This window comes from Bombina bombina, chromosome 4, assembly GCF_027579735.1.
Source record: "Bombina bombina isolate aBomBom1 chromosome 4, aBomBom1.pri, whole genome shotgun sequence".
NCBI lineage: Eukaryota > Metazoa > Chordata > Amphibia > Anura > Bombinatoridae > Bombina > Bombina bombina.
Genome location: NC_069502.1, coordinates 1116802079 through 1116822220, shown reverse-complemented (window position 1 = coordinate 1116822220; position 20142 = coordinate 1116802079). Strand labels below are relative to the sequence as shown.

General features: G+C 41.0%; 1 protein-coding gene across 1 annotated transcript in view; it reads right to left on the bottom strand.

Moving 5' to 3' along the window:
- Window positions 1-4441: 4441 nt before the first annotated feature.
- The window catches only part of LOC128658218 (serine/threonine-protein phosphatase 2A 56 kDa regulatory subunit alpha isoform), a gene marked incomplete in the record, with an annotated part of 340402 nt that continues 324701 nt past the window's right edge, over window positions 4442-20142 (bottom strand). The window contains 2 exon segments of the mRNA XM_053712752.1: window positions 4442-4999; window positions 5764-5865. Coding sequence (XP_053568727.1) covers window positions 4864-4999; window positions 5764-5865 — 238 coding nt within the window.

Sequence of the window (20142 nt, the reverse complement as noted above, 5' to 3'; positions counted from 1 at the left end):
GTTTCATGATCTGTTCATGGCAGTCTCTTCACAAACATAAATCTCTTATGCAAATCTCATTAAAGGGACAGTCTACAAATGAATTTGTATTGTTTTAAAAGATAATCCCTTTATTACCCATTCCCGAGCTTTGCATAACCAACAGTTATATTAATATACTTTTTACCTCTGATTACCTTGTATCTAAGAATCTTCTGGCAGCCCCCTGATCACATGACTTTTTTTAATTAAATATTGACTTGCATTTAGTACTGTGTTGTGTGAAATTTTAAAGGGACACTGTACTCAAATTTTTTCTTTCGTGATTCAGATAGAGCATGACATTTTAAGCATCTTTCTAATTTACTCCTATTATCAAATTTTCTTCATTCTCTTGGTATATTTATTTGAAATGCAAGAATGTAAGTTTAGATGCCGGCCCATTTTGGTGATCAACCTGGGTTGTTCTTGCTGATTGGTGGATAAACTCATCCACCAATAAAAAAAGTGCTGCCCAGAGTTCTGAATAAAAAAAAAAGCTTAGATGTCTTCTTTTTAAAATAAAGATAGCAAGAGAACGAAGAAAAATTGATAATAGAAATAAATTAGAAAGTGGCTTAAAATTGCATGCTCTATCTGAATCATGAAAGAAAAAAATGTGGGTTCAGTGTCCCTTTAAATAACTCATTGGGTGTGAACACAATGTTATCTATATGGCCCACATGAACTAGCAGTCTGCTGTCGTGAAAAGCAAATAAAAACAAAATTTATGCTTACCTGATAAATTTCTCTTTTGCGATGTACCGAGTCCACGGATTCATCCTAACTTGTGGGATATTGTCCTTCCTGACAGGAAGTAGCAAAGAGAGCATTACAGCAGAGCTGTCTATATAGCTCCCCCCTTAACTCCACCCCCCAGTCATTCGACCGAAGGCCAAGGAAGAAAAGGAGAAACTATAAGGTGCAGAGGTGACTGAAGTTTACATAAAAAAATACTATCTGTCTTGAATAGACAGGCCAGGCCGTGGACTCGGTACATCGCAAAAGAAAGAAATTTATCATGTAAGCATAAATTTTGTTTTCTTTTGCATGATGTACCGAGTCCACGGATTCATCCTAACATGTGGGATACCAATACCAAAGCTTTAGGACACGGATGAAGGGAGGGACAAGACAGGAACCTAAACGGAAGGCACCACTGCTTGCAAAACCTTTCTCCCAAAAATAGCCTCCGAAGAAGCAAAAGTATCAAATTTGTAAAATTTTGAAAAGGTATGAAGCAAAGACCAAGACGCAGCTTACAAATCTGTTCAACAGAAGCATCATTTTTAAAAGCCCATGTGGAAGCTACCGCTCTAGTAGAATGAGCTGTAATCCTTTCAGGAGGCTGCTGTCCAGCAGTCTCATAAGCCAAACGGATCATGCTTTTCAGCCAAAAGGAAAGAGAAGTCGCCGTAGCCTTTTGACCCCTACGCTTTCTAGAATAGACAACAAACAAAGAAGATGTTTGACGAAAATCTTTGGTTGCCTGCAAATAAAATTTCAAAGCACGAACCACGTCCAAGTTGTGCAACAGACGTTCCTTCTTACGAGAAGGATTAGGACACAGAGAAGGAACAACAATTTCTTGATTGATATTCCTGTTAGTAACAACCTTAGGTAGGAACACAGGCTTGGTACGCAAAACCACCTTATCAGCATGGAACACCAGATAAGGTGAGTCACATTGTAAAGCAGATAGTTCAGAAACTCTTCGAGCTGAAGAGATAGTAACTAGGAACAAAACTTTCCAAGATAAAAGCTTAATATCTATGGAATGCATGGGTTCAAACGGAACCCCCTGAAGAACTCGAAGAACTAAATTTAGACTCCATGGCGGAGCAATAGGTTTAAACACAGGCTAAATTCTAACTAAAGCCCGACAATGATTGAAGATGAAATAAAAACTAACAGTTTAACACCTCTTCTCTTTACTCTTCCTGCTTAGAGCCAGCAAAGAGAATGACTGAGGGGTGGAGTTAAGGGGGGAGCTATATAGACAGCTCTGCTGTGGTGCTCTCTTTGCTACTTCCTGTCAGGAAGGACAATATCCCACAAGTTAGGATGAATCCGTGGATTCGGTACATCATGCAAAAGAAAAAAGCATGTGATAAGAGGCTGTCTGTAGTAGTTTAGAAACAGGCAGAAATTTAGAGGTTTAAATGTTATAAAGTATATTAATATATCAATGTTGGTTGTGCAAAGCTCAGGAATGGGTAGTAAAGGTGTTTATCTTTTTAAACAATAACAATTTTTAGTTTAGACTGTCCCCCTTTAAGTGTCTCCTTCAGCCATTGCTTAAACAAACTGAGTATATAGTAATTGTTTTTTTGTAAGGTCATAATTGTGAGTTTACCTTGTGGTTTATGTAGCAATTTATATTCTAGTTCAGATCTCTGATTTGCATTCTCAGGTTTTACGCATGGGTAATGTACTTTTAAGCATCAATGGGTATGTCCTATGGTTTACTAAAGGCAGTGATTAAACAGCCTGTTTCACTTAAAAGGTTCCATAGATATTTTCAAACAATATTTCATTGTATTCTTGTGTATCTTAATATTAGTATAATGCATAACAAAGCCAGATTTTACTTTTAGTCCATGTGTGTTAAAAGTATTTTATGCAAATTACTTTTATTCCAATTTAAACCTATAGAATGTCAGAGTATGCAGCACAGTCATTCAGCACAAGTCTACAGCCTACAAGAAACATTTACAATATTTAAAAGAAAATACAATCATAGTAATTACAGGGACACACAACTGTGATAAAGCAATATATTTACAAATGTGCCTGTTCACCATAACTTTCCTGAATATACACTTTAGTGGAAAGCACTGTCCCTCCAAATGTGTGCTTGAATGCATTATTCCCAGATTAGATGATATTGTTTAACATCATACTTCCATTTCACTTTACATTCGCTTTCATTTCCCCATAAAAGGTTAAACACTGCATATTATTACGTAGAAAAGGGAACAGATTGGAAAGCTTTAATATGAACCCTGGGATTGTTTCACCCCTAACATGACCACTTGGAAAGGATTAGGAATCTAAAATGACTACATATCAGATGTACTTTAATTCATCAAATTTAAGGATTGACCAATCCTTATAAGATACAGACAGCTTTATTTTTTTTTTTTTCATTATTCCGGAGAAATGATGGCCAACTTGTTTGTTTCTGTATTATCACGCCTTGTGAAGAGAGAACAACTCATTTACATGAATAATTATCCCATTTCTCAGACGCTTGTTATTGAGGATTAGAGGAACTGAAGTAACGCTCAATAACATATGGTTTATTTTGTGTCTGTAGAAATTGGACAAAATACTGTAAAGCTGTAAAAGTACAAATCAGATAAGTAGTTAAAATCTTTTCATAGACATGTTTTTTTTACAATGAATATTTCACCTTACTGACATTCACATGGTACATTAATTGTTTTGACCTGTAAACACAGCCACATGGTGTGAGTATATATATATATATATATATATATATATATATATATATATATATATATATATATATATATATATATATATATATATATATATATATAGCAGACTGCACTATATCAACAGCATAACCAACCTAGCAGCAGTAACAAATATATGTAAGTACTGTTTAAAAGGAGTCATTTGATGCTAATCATTTTTAGAAATCTTGACAGCAAATTTTCAACAATTTTTTTTTTAAAACAAAGCAAAGTCCTATATTTTGGGTCATCGTGGAACTTAATGCAATAACAAAATGCTCTTATTTATTTCATTTATGTTCATTACTAAAAACGATTTGCTTAAACACTGCAAGAAAGATTCTGGAGCAGGCCTGGTGTTTTGCAGGGGATAAACATAGTTTGAAATAAGCATTTGATGCATTAAAAAATGCTGTAATGAATTCAAGCATTTTATTACTACAAAAGAATGCCCCTTTAAACACAAAAAAACAACTTTAGGGTATAAGCAGACTCATTTTTATCACTGCTTTCCAGTTACTGTACATGGGCTAATATTCCCGTTGGAATGGTTTGCATAGGTGGTCACGGCAAAGCAAATTGGGCAAGACTGCGCGTTGTGATTTATACTGCATGTTTCCACTCAATTTTACATTTGCAGCTCTGGCAACTGCTGAAATGTTCTCCTTGCCACAGAATTGAAGAAACCAAATCAATACAGCTGATCGGCTGAAACCAATAACCCAACCATACATTTGTGTGTGTGTGTGAGATATACTTATACCACTGACGGGGTTTCAGCATTTGCAAGTTAAAGTGTAGGCATCAAGTACCTTCCTTTCATCTGAATTTAGAATCTGTAGTGCAGAAGCTGTGTTTTTTTTTTTTGTTTGTTTTTTAAGTATCTCAAAACTGAAGATTGCAGTAGAGAGATGAGCACATATAAAACGCAAAAATGTACATAGCATACTAAATACATTTATGTGCAACACAATCAAAAATATATATATATTTATATATATTTATAAAATAAAGAATTCAAGTCATAATTCTCATCAATCCCAGAATTATCACACTCATATTACAGATTATAAAAATGCATTTATCTCCACCAGTATCAATGATTCAACGTAGAAAGACCTGTGATAGCAATGTAATACTGGGCGCTAACTCATAGACTGGCAAGAGGGACAAGCAACATATTGCCCTGCAATGGATTTCTGGTCCCTCTAGCAACAAGAGAGGAAAATATGATTTTGCTCAAACTTCAAAATAATAAAAAAAAAAATTGTTGGCTTTATATTATACTGAGAAGGTTTTTTTTACTGTTTTATAATTTTACATTGTACAAAAGGATGCCTGTGCAGCAGAGGCTGTTGACGGTTTATTTGGCACTTGCATTGTTCTGGGCCTCTTGTACACTTAAAGAACCATTCTGATTTTCAGCCAGAGCTTTCTTTAGCTGTAGGTCATCCAGCTTTCTCCACAGTTCTTCCCGTTCCAGTTCTTTTTTTTTCTCTCTGTAAAAAGATACATTATGTGTGATATTAACGTACAATGCTATACACAGTGTTTTAAAAGTACCTCCTATCATTAGGATTTTTGAGATTGAATAAAAAGATCCATATAAACATTTTAAAGGCTACTTTTTGGAACTATGTAGTTAGAAAGGGTGGCAATACATTAGCCATGCCGGCTGGGTCTGGAAAGATTTCTTTCAGTCAACTTTGTCATGGTGATGAATTGGTTGTATGTTTCTGGTATATTTTCTTAGGGTCCCTAGTTGAGTGTATGCCACACATAGGTATATTGTTTTTAACAGTTGTGGTCTGTATTCCAGAGGTGTGTTTTCTTTTTATGTGGATTGGTAGGGAGTTTTTTTTACAGAAAGAAAAAGTTTTATGAAATTCATCAATGAGTTTGTAGATTCCATGGGCATCAGGATCATGAAGACCTTAGTTTTTGTTTGTACATTGTGGATATCCAGTTGCTGTCTCAGGACGATGACCATGAAGATATCCGGTGCTAATATTGACAGGACTATAACAGTCCCATTCTAGAATGTTGCCAATCACTCATCTCAAGAAAGATAACCTGTAACATTGTGTTTGGGGCTAAGTTTAACCCCATTGATGCTAGTGAGGGCTGCAATGTGCTGCAAAGAAAAATGCTGCAACGCTCTATTACATTTAGTAGTCTGAACACCTTGTGGCAGTGCCACACGTAGCATTAATGATAAGAAATCCATAATGGGACATGAAATAAAGTTTAAATGTTTACATACCTTTGTCTTTCTGCTTTGTATGATCCCGTTAGCTCATCAAAGAGTTTGCCATTCATCTCCATTAAAGTTTTTAACACATTGTATACAAGAGCTACAATTGTTCTAAAATAAAATTAAAAGACAACATTAATGAAATGTGTTGGTATAAAATGTGCATATTTAATACTAAGGCAAACAAAAATTACATTTCTGACCAGCGAAATTAAACAGATTAAAGTGAATGTAAAGTTTAATGAGAATGTGCCTGGTTTTGGCACTTTAATTCATTAAACATTACATTTAAGCTTTTTTTTTTTTAAATATTTACTTTTTTCCTTATGACAGCAGACCGTCGATCCTCCGCCCACAGCGCCTGCTGTACTTAGCACAGCAATGACGAATCCGGGCTTCCTCCAATCATTGCGTGCACCCAAAGGCATCCAGCTCGTGAGGCCACACAATGATTGGAGGAAGCCTGATTTGTCATAGATATGCTAAGTACAGCATGAGATGTGAGCGGAGGATCGCCAGTCTGCTGTCATAAGGAAAAAGGTATTTCTAAAAAAACAAAAACTGTTTTTATGAGATTTTTTAAAAACCGGCCACTTTTCTTTCCTAAGATATGGTGAGTCCACGGCGTCCTCAATTACTGTTTGGCATATCACTCCTGGCCAGCAGGAGGAGGCAAAGAGCACCACAGCAAAGCTGTTAAGAATCCCTCCCCTTCCCACAATCCCCAGTCATTCTCTTTGCCTTCAGTGCAAGCAGGAGGTGAAGTTTGGTGTCTGTAAAAGATTTTTCTTCAATCAAGATTTCATTATATTGAAAGCCAGAGTAGGTTTGCTCTGATATTTCCTATCAAGATTGGGTTTAGCTGTACTCCACATTAGTCTCTTCAGTAAGGCAGTGGTAGCTTTCAAGCAGTTAGGAACTTGTGAGGTTGCTGCCCTTGTATAGAAAGACAGAGTAGGTTTACTCTGTCCTTTCTTGTTTTCACAGGTCTCTGTGAGGAGTGGCTTCCTCTCACGCCGGGTGAGCTGTCCTTCTGCCGGACAGCCAGAGGTGCAGGTAAGTGCCATTTTCAGTTTTTTTTAATGGGAAAAAGAACATTGGCACTGATACAGAATAAACCGCACTTTATTGGGGCTGTGTTCCTGCATTAACGAACAGGACTCATTATGGCAGGGAGCAGGCACTATGACTTAGAGGTGATTCGATTTCGAACAGTGTTTGGAAAGGGAATCATTAGTGGCTCAGCATTGTGTGTTTTTTCACTGGGACTCCGTTTTTATAGAAGGATGGATGAAATTGGTGGTTCACTTAACGGAACACAGTTCCGATGGAATTGTGTTTAATGGCCGCTGGGACCGCGTCTGACGTACGTTATGAAGTGGTATTGCAGATCGAAAATCGCGCAATTTCACTGAGTGTGGCGCAGCTCATAATGAATCGCCTTGTTCCTCTGTTAAGATTATCCGGAGCTGCTGCGTGCAGTGAAGAGAGCCGTTGCTTATTCCAGAGTGCAGAGGGGGCAGGTAGGCACTGCTGAGGTGTAGAGGTGCTTAATAGAGAGCGGTTTTGGCATTTTATTTGTATTGCAAATATTGGGCAGTTGAAAGTTATTCCTTCACCCTGACTGACAATCTTTAAATTACTTTAGGAACGAATGTTCATAAAGGAACAGTATTACATTTTTTTTTTTGGATTGTTTTGTTCTGTCAATTTTATTGCAATATGGACCAAGAATTGGTGCCTTCTGCTGAATGTAAACTTTGCCTAAATACCAAAGTAGAACCTCCTTTGCCTTTTTGTTCTTCTTGTGTTGAAAGAACATTCATTTATAAAGATAGATTTTTTGTTGCTGAGCCACCATCCTCTCAGGTTGATGCTGGTCAGGCAGGGCCGCAGCTTTCTCCTCAAACGTCCCAAGCCCTAAGAACGTCATATGCAGTACCCTGTGGTTCCTCACAATCTCCTGGATGAGTATTTTTTGCATGCAAAAATTGCTGCCCAGGTATCTTTGTCCGTATCTGAGGCATTAACTGCCATTCCATGCTACAGGGAAGACGCAAGAGGAAACTTAAAGATTCAGATTATAAGGTCTCTGATCCTGTCCTGACTAACCAAGTTGTTCTTTCTCATAAGTCTAAAGAGGAAGATACGTCGGTAGCAACTGAGGGTGAGATCTCAGATTCAGATAGTGTAATTCCTTCTTCTGATGCTGAAGTTGTGTCCTTCAGATTTAAGCTTGAACACCTTCGTGTTTTGTTAAAGGAGGTTTTAGCTACCTTGGCCGAATCCGACACTCCTGTCGCTGTCAACCATAAGAAATCTAGCAAGTTGGATACTTTAATGTTCCCTCCTCTGTGGAGGTGTTTCCTGTGCCACAGAGATTATTGCCCGGGAATGGGAGAGACCCGGAATTCCTTTTTCCCCGTCCCCGGTTTTTAGAAAGATGTTTCCGGTGGCTGACTTGATTAATGAGTTGTGGCAGACGGTGCCCAAGGTGGAAGGGGCAATTTCTACTCTGGCTAAGAGAACTACTATTCCAATTAAGGATAGCTGCTCTTTCAAGGATCCAATGGACAAGAAGCTAGAAGCTTACTTGAAAAAGATGTATATTCATAAAGGTCTCCAATGGCAACCTGTGGTGTGTATCGCTACCGTGACAAGTGCGGAAACCTATTGGATTGACGAGTTGTCCGAGTCTCTTTTTTGGAGGAGATCCAGGATAGGATTAAGGCACTTAAGTTAGCAAATTCCTTTATTACGGACACCTCTTTGCAAGTCATTAAGTTGGGAGCCAACATATCTGGTTTCGCGATTTTGGCACGTACAGCGTTATGGCTGAAATCTTGGTCAGCAGATGTTTCATCTATGTCTAAGCTTTTGGCAATTCTTTACAAGGGTAAGACCTTGTCTGGACCGGGTTTGGGAGAAATGATTTTCGATATCACGGGTGGTAAAGGATCTTTTCTGCCACAAGATAAGAAGAATAGGTTGAAAGGCAGTCAAGAGTAATTTTCGTTCCTTTCGTAACTTTAGAGGTAAGTCTTACCCCTCCTCTGCCAAGCAGGAACAGTCCAAAAATTCTTGGAAACTAAGTCGGTCTTGGAATAAGGGGAAGCAATCTAAGAAGCCCGCAGCTGAGTCTAAGTCAGCATGAAGGGGTTGCCCCCGATCTTGGATCGGATCAAGTGGGGGCAGACTTGCTCAGCTCTCTCAAGCATGGATACAAGATGTCCCAGATCCATGGACATAGTATCCCAGGGTTACAAATTAGAATTCAAGGTTCCACCTCTCAAGATTATCTGCAGACCAGATAAAAGGAGGCGTTCTTGAAATGTGTTTGGGATCTTTCCCTCCTGGGAGTGATAGTTCCAGTCCCAGTACATGAACAGGGTCTAGGGTTCTATTCCAATCTGTTTGTGTTTACAAAAAAAGAGGGAACTTTCAGACCCATTCTAGTTCTAAAGTGTCTAAACAAATTTCTCAAGAGTGCCGTCCTTCAAAATGGAAACTATACGTTCCATTCTTCCGTTAGTGCAATAGGGTCAGTTCATGACGACCATAGACCTAAAGGATGCGTACCTACATGTCTCCATTCACAGGGATCATCACAAATTTCTGAGATTTGCCTTTCTGGATTTGCCTTTCAGTTTGTGGCTCTTCCATTTGGCCTGGCCACAGCTCCCAGAATTTTCTCAAAGGTCCTGGGGGCTCTTTTGACAGTGATTCGGTCTCGGGGAATTGCAATGGCGTCTTATATGGATGACATTCTGGTTCAGGCACCATCTTTTCAACTAGCAAAATCTCACACAGAGATCTTGTTGTCTTTTCTTCGTTCCCACGGATGGTGAATTTGGAAAAGAGTTCCCTTGTTCTGGCTACAAGGGTGGTCTTCATAGGAACCATTATAGGTTCTCCATCAATTAGAATATTTCTGACAGAAGTCAGAAGAGCCAAAATTGTTTTCTCTTGCCTATCTCTACAGTCTGCGCTACTGCCATCAGTGGCCCAATGTATGTAGGTAATTGGTCTGATGGTGGCTTCCATGGACATAGTTCCCTTTGCCCGATTCCATCTGAGGGCTCTAAAGTTAATTATGCTCAGTCAATGGAATGGGGATTATGTAGATCTGTCTCAGAAGATAGTTCTAGCTCAGTCAATGAGAGACTCTCTTCCGTGGTGGCTGTCTCAGGAACATCTGTCTCAGGGGACATGCTTTTGGAGACCCTCTAGGGTGATATTGGCCACGGACGCCAGCCTGATGGGCTGGGGAGCAGTTTGGGACTCGTTGAAGGCGCAGGGACTTTGGTCTCAGGAGGAATCTGCTCTTCCGATAAACATATTGGAGTTGAGAGCGATCTTCAATGCCTTGATGGCTTGGATACAGCCCAATTTATCAGGTTTCAGTCAGACAACATAACCTTGGTGGCTTACATCAACCACCAGGGAGGAATTTGGAGCTCCTTAGCCATGAAGGAGGTGGCTCGGATCATTCAGTGGGCAGAAGCTCACAATTTCTGTCTTTCTGCCATCCACATTCCAGGAGTGGACAACTGTGAATCAGATCTGAGCAGACAGACTTTTCATCCCAGGGAGTGGGAACTCCATCCAAAAGGGTTCTCCAGGTTAACCATCAAATGGGGGGGGGGGGTGTGTACCGGGAGTTGGATCTGACGGCGTCTCAACAGAACGCCAAGCTTCCAAAGTACGGTTCGAGGTCAAGGGATACTAAGGCCTTCCTGACAGATGCTCTGGCAGTTCCTTGGAACTTCAGGATGGCATACTAATTTCCTCCGTTTGCTCTCCTTCCACGAGTCATTGCTTGTACCAAGCAGGAGAGAGTATCGGTGTTCTATGTTGTCTATGAATAAGTGCCGTCAGGGGGCGCGAAACTAGTCAGACATTTGTGTCAGTTTGTCCTCCTGCCTTTGGTGTTTATGTGCCTACAGCGTGTGTTCCTGTCTGACTTTTTAACCATTTTTTCATTAAAGTATCATTTTTTTTACTGGATGCCTTGTTGTAGTGCCTGCCTTCCTGTTTCTCTCACTGACTTGTCATAGTGGCTTGGTTTTGCCACGGCTACAGCACTCCGTTTCCTTGGAGACATTAGATCACCTTTACTGCTGGTTTCACTTCCGGTTCAGCATTGTGAGATACGGATGTTGCTTGGAGCGTCTTCTGTTTGTTTCTATCAGTGATTCTAATAGCTCCGGTGTGGCCTCGCAGGATCTGGTATGCGGACCTAGTGGAAATGTCTCTGCCACAGTGGAGACTACCCTTGAGGAAGGACCTTCTACTTCAAGGTCCCTTCCTTCATCCGAACCTCGTTTCTCTGAAGCTGACTGCTTGGAGATTGAACGCTTAGTTCTGTCTAAGTGTGTTTTTTCTGAGTCAGCCATTAAGACAATGATTCAGGCTCGTAAGCCTGTTACTAGAAAGATTTACCATAAGATACGGCGTAAATATCTTTATTGGTGTGAATCCAAGGGCTACTCTTGGAGTAGGGTCAGGATTTCCAGAATTTTGTCTTTTCTCCAGGAAGGTCTGGAGAAAGGTTGGTCGGTCAGTACTCTGAAAGGTTAGATTTCTGCTCTATTTTGCTGCACAAGCTTCTGGCGGACGTGCCGGATGTGCAGTCTTTTTGTCAGGCCTTGGTCAGAATCAGGCCTGTGTTTAAGTCTGTTGCGCCGCCTTGGAGCCTTAACTTTATTCTTAAAGTTTTGCAACAGGCTCCGTTTGAGCCAATGCATTCCTTAGATATTAAGTTGTTATCTTTGAAGGCTTTGTCTCTTATTGCTATTTCTTCTGCTCTGAGAGTTTAATTTTTCATGCAGATAAGGCAGTTCTTCATACTAAGTTTGGGTTTCTTCCTATTAATCAGAAAATTGTTGTTCCTTCCCTCTGTCCTAATCCTCCTCATAAGGAACGTCTGTTGCACAACCTAGATGTGGTGCGTGCTTATAAATTCTATTTGCAGACGACTTAGGATTTTCGTCAGTCTTCTGCATTGTTTGCTTGATTTTCTGGAAAGCGTAAAGGTCAGAAAGCTGTCTCTTCTTCTTGGGCTTTCAAGAATGAAGCTTCTGTGGAACAGATTTGCAAGGCTGCAACTTGGTCCTCTTTGCATACTTTTTCAAAATTTTCTAAATTCGATACTTTTGCCTCGGCTATGGCTTTTTTTGGGAGAAAGGTTCTTCAAGCAGTGGTGCCTTCCATTTAGGTATACCTTGTCCCTCCCTAGTCCTCTGTGTCTTTTAGCTTGGGTATTGGTTCCCAACAATAATTGAGGACGCCGTGGACTTACCATATCTTAGGAAAGAAAACAAAATTTATGCTGATAAATTTATCTCTTTTCGGATATGGTGAGTACACGGCTCCACCCTGTATTTTAGAGAGTTTTTTTTTTTTTTACTAAACCTAAGGTACCTCTACACCTTGTGTTTCTCCTTTTCTCCATTTTCCTTCCGTCGAATGACTGGGGATTGTGGGAAGGGGAGGGATACTTAACAGCTTTGCTGTGGTGCTCTTTGCCTCCTCCTGCTGGCCAGGAGTGATATTCCCAACAGTAATTGAGGACGCTGTGGACTAGCATAAATTTTGTTTCTCATTAAACTTTACTTTCACTTTAATAAACTGTCAATAGTGGTGTGGAATGTGCGTTTTAGGGTTTAGAACCATGTGTGTATGTGAGGGGCTGAATAAGGGGGGGGGGCATAATATAGAAACCTGCGTTAACTATGGCAAAAGTACAGAAAGTGGTTTGTGCAGGTGCAGTGACAGGTCAAGAGTAACTGCAGCAGATTGTGATGTAATTACAAAATGCCTTTTCTGCTTCCCACTTAACAAGAAAAAGTAATTTATTGGTACCTGATGCTGTGGAAATTTAATTACATTTCTTATATCAGGATTAGGACGGCTTGTGAGTTACAGTTGTTTGATACACAATAAAATATTTAATAGGGCATAAGTTTAACAAAAACAATGCAATGTAAATGCATTATTTATTTTGCTTTGTGCGCTCTACTCTTCTCCACCAACAAATGTTAGTGTTTGTCCGACATACTTAAAATATGTATCCTTTTAAACTCCAATGGCATGCCATGGTGTCTTCTACTAAACAAATAATAAAAATAGCAATGTATGGATGTTTAAAATTCTATATAAAAAGCACACATAGAATAATTTAACAAATTAATGATAATTTAGACAATAAACACTGAAAAATATTAGAATGATCTATTTTTAGCTTCTTATTGGCTAAAAAATGTAGGCCTGGGTAGTGCACCCATTAAGGGCCAGATTAAAAGAACAAGCACAAAATATCTCTTTGCTAAGGGTGATATTGGCACGGAAGCTTTGCGCTCAGGAGAGCATGCTTCCATAGGCTCCATCGGGAGCCTCATTCTCATGCCATGAGACATGGCATGGAAACCTAGCGCAGCGAAGGGGGTAAGTCACGCAGCGATGGGCAGCAAATATAAATATACATTTATATTAATATATACATTTTTATGTGTTTATACGTGTATATACAAATACCAACACATAAATACAGTATCTCACAATAGTGAGTAAACCCCTCACATTTTTGGAAATATTTTATTATATATTTTCATAACACTGAAGAAATTACACTTTGCAATGTAAAGTAGTAAGTGTACAGTCTGTATAACCGTGTAAATTTCCTGTCCCCTTAAAATAACTCAACACACAGCCATTAGTGTCTAAACCGTTGGCAACAAAAGTGAGTACACAAATAAAAAGAGAGAAGTGCTCAACCTGAGAACGAACAATAGCATTATAGCTTGTTCTATGGCTAGTTATCACCCAAAAAGCAGCCTCTTTTTGCTCAACATGTGCATTTCACAGAGAAGAACTTTCCTGTAGCATATCAGTCTGATCCTGGCTTAACAGTACAGTCCAGCCCTGAAATACCAGGCAATTGCTCTCTGAACAAGGGAAATGGCAAAACCACAGACGTACGTTTTGGCCTAGTGTGGGCCTCTTCAGTGAGGTGCAGCTATATATCTCTATGGCAAAGACACCCGAGCCAAAGGCTTAAAATACCTTCCCCACTCATTCTGCCGAGGGAACAAGGAACAGTAGGAGAAATATCAGGGTATAAATGGTGCCAAAACAACAAAAAATGTTGGTCCGCCCAACGGAGAAAACGGGCGGGGGCCGTGGACACTCCTTATACAGATGGTAAGGAAATTATCTGGTAAGCATAATTTATGTTCTCCATCTTAATATGGAGGAGAGTCCATGGCTTCATTCCTTACTTGTAGAAAACCTATATACCCAAGCTCTAGAGGACACTGAATGAAAACGGGAGGGAAAAAAAAAAAAAAAAAGGCGGACCCTATTCTGAGGGCACCACAGCCTGCAAAACCTTTCTCCCAAAAACTGCTTCAGCCGAAGCAAACACGCCAAATTGGTAAAATTTGGAAAAAGTATGCAAGGAGGACCGCCTTACAAATCTGCACAAGAGAGGCCTCATTCTTGAATGCCCAAGATGAAGCCACAGCTCTAGTTGAATGAGCCGTAATCCTCTGAGGAGGCTTATGTCCCACTGTTTCATATGCTAAGCGAATAATGCTCCTCAACCAAAAAGATAGGGCAGTGGCAGAAGCCCTCTGCGCTTCCTGGAATAGACAACAAACAATGCAGAAGTCTATCTTAATTCCTTAGTAGCTTGAAGATAGAATTTCAAAGCTCAAACCACATCCAAATTATGAAGTAATAGTTCCTTAGAAGAAGAAGGATTAGGACACAAGGAAGGAACCACAATCTCCTGATTGATGTTGCGATCAGACACCACCTTAGGGAGGAATCCCAACCAAGTGCGAAGAACAGCCTTATAAGCATGAAAAACTAGGTACGGAAGCTAGACCGCCATCTCAGAGACTTTGCGTGCCGAAGCAATAGCCAGTAGAAAAAGAACCTTCCAAGACAGTAACTTAATGTCAACCGAATGCATAGGCACAAACGGAGCCCTCTGCAAAACTTTAAGAACCAAATTTAAACTCCAAGTAGGAGCGGAATGTCTAAACACAGGTCTGATTCTGTATAGAGCCTGAACAAAAGACTGAATATCAGGAAGCTCAGTGAGCCTCTTGTGCAATAACACAGATAGCGCCAAGATCTGTCCAAGAACTAGCAGCAAGTCCCTTCTCCAAGCCATCCTGGAGAAAAGAAAGAATCCTGGATAACTAGACCTTATGCAAGGGAATCTACGTTCATCACACCACAATAAGAAGGTCCTCCACACCTTATGATAGATGCGACAGGTGAACAGCTTTCTAGCTTGAATGAGAGTATCAATCACTCTCTCAGAAAAACCTCTCTTGACTAGGACTAGGCGTTCAATCTCCACGCAGGCAGCCTCAGAGAATCCAGATTTTGATGAACAAAAGGACCCTGGTACCTGCAGATCCCTGCAACAAGGTAACCGCCATGGAGGAGATGACGACATCCCCACCAGGTCCGCAAACCACATCCTTCAAGGCCACGATGGAGTAATTAGAAGAGTCGAAGCTTGCTCCTGCTTGATGTGGGCCACTACCTGAGGTAGGAGTGGTAACGGCGGAAAAATGTAAACTAGGTTGAACCCCCAGGGCACTGCCTGGGGATCCCTGACTCTTGACCCGTATCTTGGCAGCTTGGTATTGAGTCTGGACGCCATGAGATCCATCTCCGGCGTCCCCCATTTGTTGCAAATCTCCACAAACACCACGGGATGGAGAGGCCATTCCCCCGGATGAAACGATTGTCTGCTGAGAAAATTCACTTCCCAGTTGTCCACACCCGGAATGTGAATCGCTGACAGCGAGCAGCTGTGGGCCTCCGCCCATTCCATAATCTAAGATACTTCCCTCATAGCTAGGGAGCTTCTCGTTCCCCCTGATGGTTGATGCAAGCCACCAAGGTAATGGTTGTCTTATTGGAATCTGATAAACTGGGACAAACCCAGACGAGGTCAAGCCTTCAGAGCGTTGAAGATCGCTCGAAGTTCCAAAATGTTGATCGGGAGAAGAGATTCCTCTTGAGACCACCAACCCTGTGCTTTCCTGGCACCCCAAACAGCTCCCCAATCTCCCAGGATGGTCTCAAAAAGGATGTCCCCTGGGACAGGCGATCTGGACAGAGACCGGATGTCCAGAGAAATCTGTTGGGATAGATCCGAGTGATCGCCGTTCCACTGCCTCAGCAAGCACAACTGAAGAGGCCTGAGATGGAACCTGGTGAATGAAATCACATCTATACCATGAGGCCAATTACCTCCATACACCTGGCCACAGATGGTCTGAAGGAGGTCTGGAGGGCAAGAAAACTTGAAGTAATCTTGCAACGTCTCTGGTCTGTAAGGAATATCTTCATGGATATGAAGTCTATTATTGTGCCCAGGAACTCCACTTTGATACTGGGAACCAGAGAACTCTTTCCTAAGTTTATCTTCCATCCATGAGATTGAAGAAGTAGCAGAGCCCGTGATGGTCTTCCGCCAGCCGGCAGGACGGAGCCTGGACCAGGATGTCGTCCAAGTAAGGTGCTACTGCAATACCTCTGGATCTTGCAACCGCAAGCAGGGCCCCTAGAACCTTCCTAAAGATGTTTGGGGCGGTAGCCAGACCAAAGGGGAGAGCCACAAACTGGAAGTGTTGATCCAGAAAGGCGAATCTTAAGAACTTGAAGTGGTCCTTGTGAATTGGCACATTTCAAGTCTATCATAGTCATGAACTGTCCCTCTTGAACCAAGGGCAGGATCGACCATATAATTTCCATCTTGAACAATGGCACCAACAGAAACTTGTTTAGGCATTTTAGGTCCAGAATTGGGCGAAAAGTGCCCTCCTTTTTTGGGACCACAAAAATGTTTGAGTAATATCCCAGACCTCTTTCTGCTAGAGGTACTGTAACAATCACCCCTAAGGAAGAGAGATCCCTCACGCACCCTAGAAAAGCATCTCGTTTTTCTTGTCTTCAAGACAGGTTTGATAAGAGGAATCTGCCCCTGGGTGGATGAGATTTGAAACCTATCCTGAAACCTTGAGCAATGACCTCCAGAACCCAAGGGTCTTGCATGTCTCCTAGCCAAGCCTCCACAAAGAGAGATAGTCTGCCCCCAACACGATCCAGCGACATCGGGGGCCGCCCCTTCATGCTGACTTTGTCTTGGCGGGCTACTTGTTCTGCTTGGATTTATTCCAAGATTGAGAAGGTTTCTAAGTTCCCTTGGACTGTTCCGGCTTCGTGGAGAGCTGCTGTTGTTGGGATTTATCTGAACAAAAGGGACAAAAATTAGGACCCTGACCTTTAGGTTTGTTCTTGTTATCCTGCGGTAAGGCACCCTTGCCCCCAGTGACCGTGGATATGATAGAGTCCAGTCCTGGACCAAAAAGAACCTTCCCCTTAAATGGAAGGGAAAGCAATCTAGATTTTGAATTCATGTCAGCAGACCAAGACTTCAGCCACAGAGCCCTACGGGCTAGAACAGAAAAGCCTGATGTCTTGGCATTCAAGCGAATAATCTGCATGCTTGCATTGCAAAAAAATTAATTAGCAACCCTTAAGGTCTTAATTCTTGACTGGAACTCCTCGAGGGGAGTTTCCACCTCGATCATCTCCGAGAGAGAGTCACACCAATTGGTAGCGGCTCCAGCCACCACAGCAACTGCCGCTGCAGGCTGAAATAAAAAACCCTGTCTGCTGAAACATCTTTCTCAACAGAGTTTCTAGCTTCTTATCCATGTTTTTCTTAAACGATGAACAAAAGTAAAACCTGAATGTTCCAACATCTGCCTGAGCCTCATCTCACACATGTTGCAGCATAAAACATAATAAAACAAATTATGCATAAATCCCCCGTTCAATAATCCCCTTCCGGAGATAGTAACCTTTGATTCTATACAGATAAAGGAGTCACACTGTGACCCTGTCTTCTTGCGTTATCATATGAGTATAAAATGAAACAATCTTACCAGAATCAAGCCTCTCAAGTTTGACAGTCTTGTAGCATCGCTTCTGACATGGACTTGAGTGATAGAAGCAGGCAGTGAAACTCGTCAACACAGATTGCTTAGGAGCTGTTAATACGTGTCTGAATGGTTTCGCAGAAAGACTCTACCTGTATCTCCAGACCCTAACATTGGTCAATGCTCTCACTGAGAGGCTGACAAGACTATTTAAAACTCCAGTCCCATACCGAAGAGTACTACCCTCCATAAGAGACTACTTTGAATCTTCCGACACTTCTCTGCCATCCTCCTGTGATGAAAGGCAAATAATGACTGGGGAATGAGGGGAGTGGGGAGGTATTTAAGCCTTTGGCTGGGGTGTCTTTGCCTCCTCCTGGAGGCCAGGTTCTGTATTCCCACAAGGAATGAAGCTGTGGACTCTCCTCATATTAAGATAGAAAAACGTATTTGGTTCAGATGGTGTCAAGTGTGTGTGACAGACCCAAGGTGAGGAGTACAAAGACAATTGTTCCTTGCCTACAGTCAAGCATGGTGGTGGGAGTGTCATGTCTGGGCCTGCATGAGTGCTACCGGCACTGGGGAGCTACAGTTCATTGAGGGGGCCATGAATGCCAACATGTACTGTGACATACTGAAGCTGAGCATGATCCCCTCCATTTTGAGACTTGGCCGCAGGGCAGTATTCAAACATGATAACAACCCCAAACACACCTCCAAGACGACCAATGCCTTGCCAAAGAAGCTGAGGGTAAAGGTGATGGACTGGCCAAGCATGTCTCCAGACCTAAACCCTATTGAGCATCTGTGCGGCATCCTCAAATGGAAGGTGGGGGAGCGCAAGGTCTCTAACATCCACCAGCTCTGTGATGTTATTATGGAGGAGTGGAAGAGGACGCCAGTGGCAACCTGTGAAGCTCTGGTGAACTCCATGCCCAAGAGGGTTAAGGCAGTGCTGGAAAATAATGGTGACCACACAAAATATTGACACTTTGGGCCCAATTTGGACATTTCCACTTAGGGGTGTACTCACTTTTGTTGCCAACGGTTTAGACATTAATGGATGTGTGTTGAGTTATTTTGAGGGGACAGCAATTTCACACTGTTATACAGGCTGTACACTCACTACTTTACATTGCAAAGTGTCATTTCTTCAGTGTTGTCAGGTGAAAAGATATAATACAATTTACAAAGATGTGAGGGGTGTACTGCATAAACATATATATATATATATATATATATATATATATATATATATATATATATATATATATATATAAATGCATAAACATTTATATTTATAGAGAACTCAGAGTTCCCCATAGACCGCAATGTAAAGGCACTTTTCAGGGCAATTTTTTTTTAACACCCCACACGCGCCAACTTTAACTGCTAAAAACTGCTTCATGTAGTTTAAAAAAAAAAAAAAAAAATTAAAGATGCTTATATTTTTTATTTTAGAAAATAACACTAACATTAGAAACACACTTTATTTTGGGGGCCATTGGGCACATTTAAAATTTTTCAGAGCACTAATTGCTACCTCGAGCTCACAGTAGCAATAACCAGCCATTTGTAAAGTTTGCCCGTTTACAGGAGCATGATAAATTAGCGCTCCACTTGTAATCTAGCCCTAAAGAGGTCCTGCAGAGAACATGGCTATACTTCAAATTTACTATATTGTGTTACTATCTCATTTGATGCAAAACCTTGACTTCCTTCACACTGATCCCAGATTGCACAGGACTATGTGTTGTCATTCCCCTTGTGATCCGGATCATGAGGATCTAATGTAGTTCAGATGCCAAGATTTCTATGCAAGTTATTCTGTGCTTGTGAGGAGGGTTTTAAAGTCCATATATCAGCCCCCAAGCCAACTTACAGGGAAGGATTCCCCTTATTTAAAAGAGGAGGATCTATTTTGTTTTGTGTTGTCATATACATTGCTGCCCATTGTACAGTTCATATTAAAGGGACATTAGACTGCTGTGCACAACTACAAAAAAAATAGTAGCTACTCGCTATGTTATTGCATTTCCTCCTGTTCCTGCAGCACTTTTCAAATCAGTTTTTCTGTTTTCATAGCTTAATGGTACTGAAGCTCCACCTCTTTGTACTGGGGGCTGCCATCTTGGAGCTCAGGTATTCTTGCAACCTGTGATTTAAGCTATGCACACTAACAGATCAGTAGAATGATACAAAGCCAGAGCTTTAAAACTTTTTTACAGTGGCTGCATTGCTCTATAATAATTGAGTATTTTTTAAAAATACATTTTGTGTAACTGCAAACCTGTAAAAAAAAGAAGAAAAAATGTAAAGCTCCTGCTTTGCATCATGCACCCTAACCCGGAGCACATTATAAAAATAGGCAATATTACTGATCTGTGAGTGTGCACAGCTTCTGTTACAGGCTGTA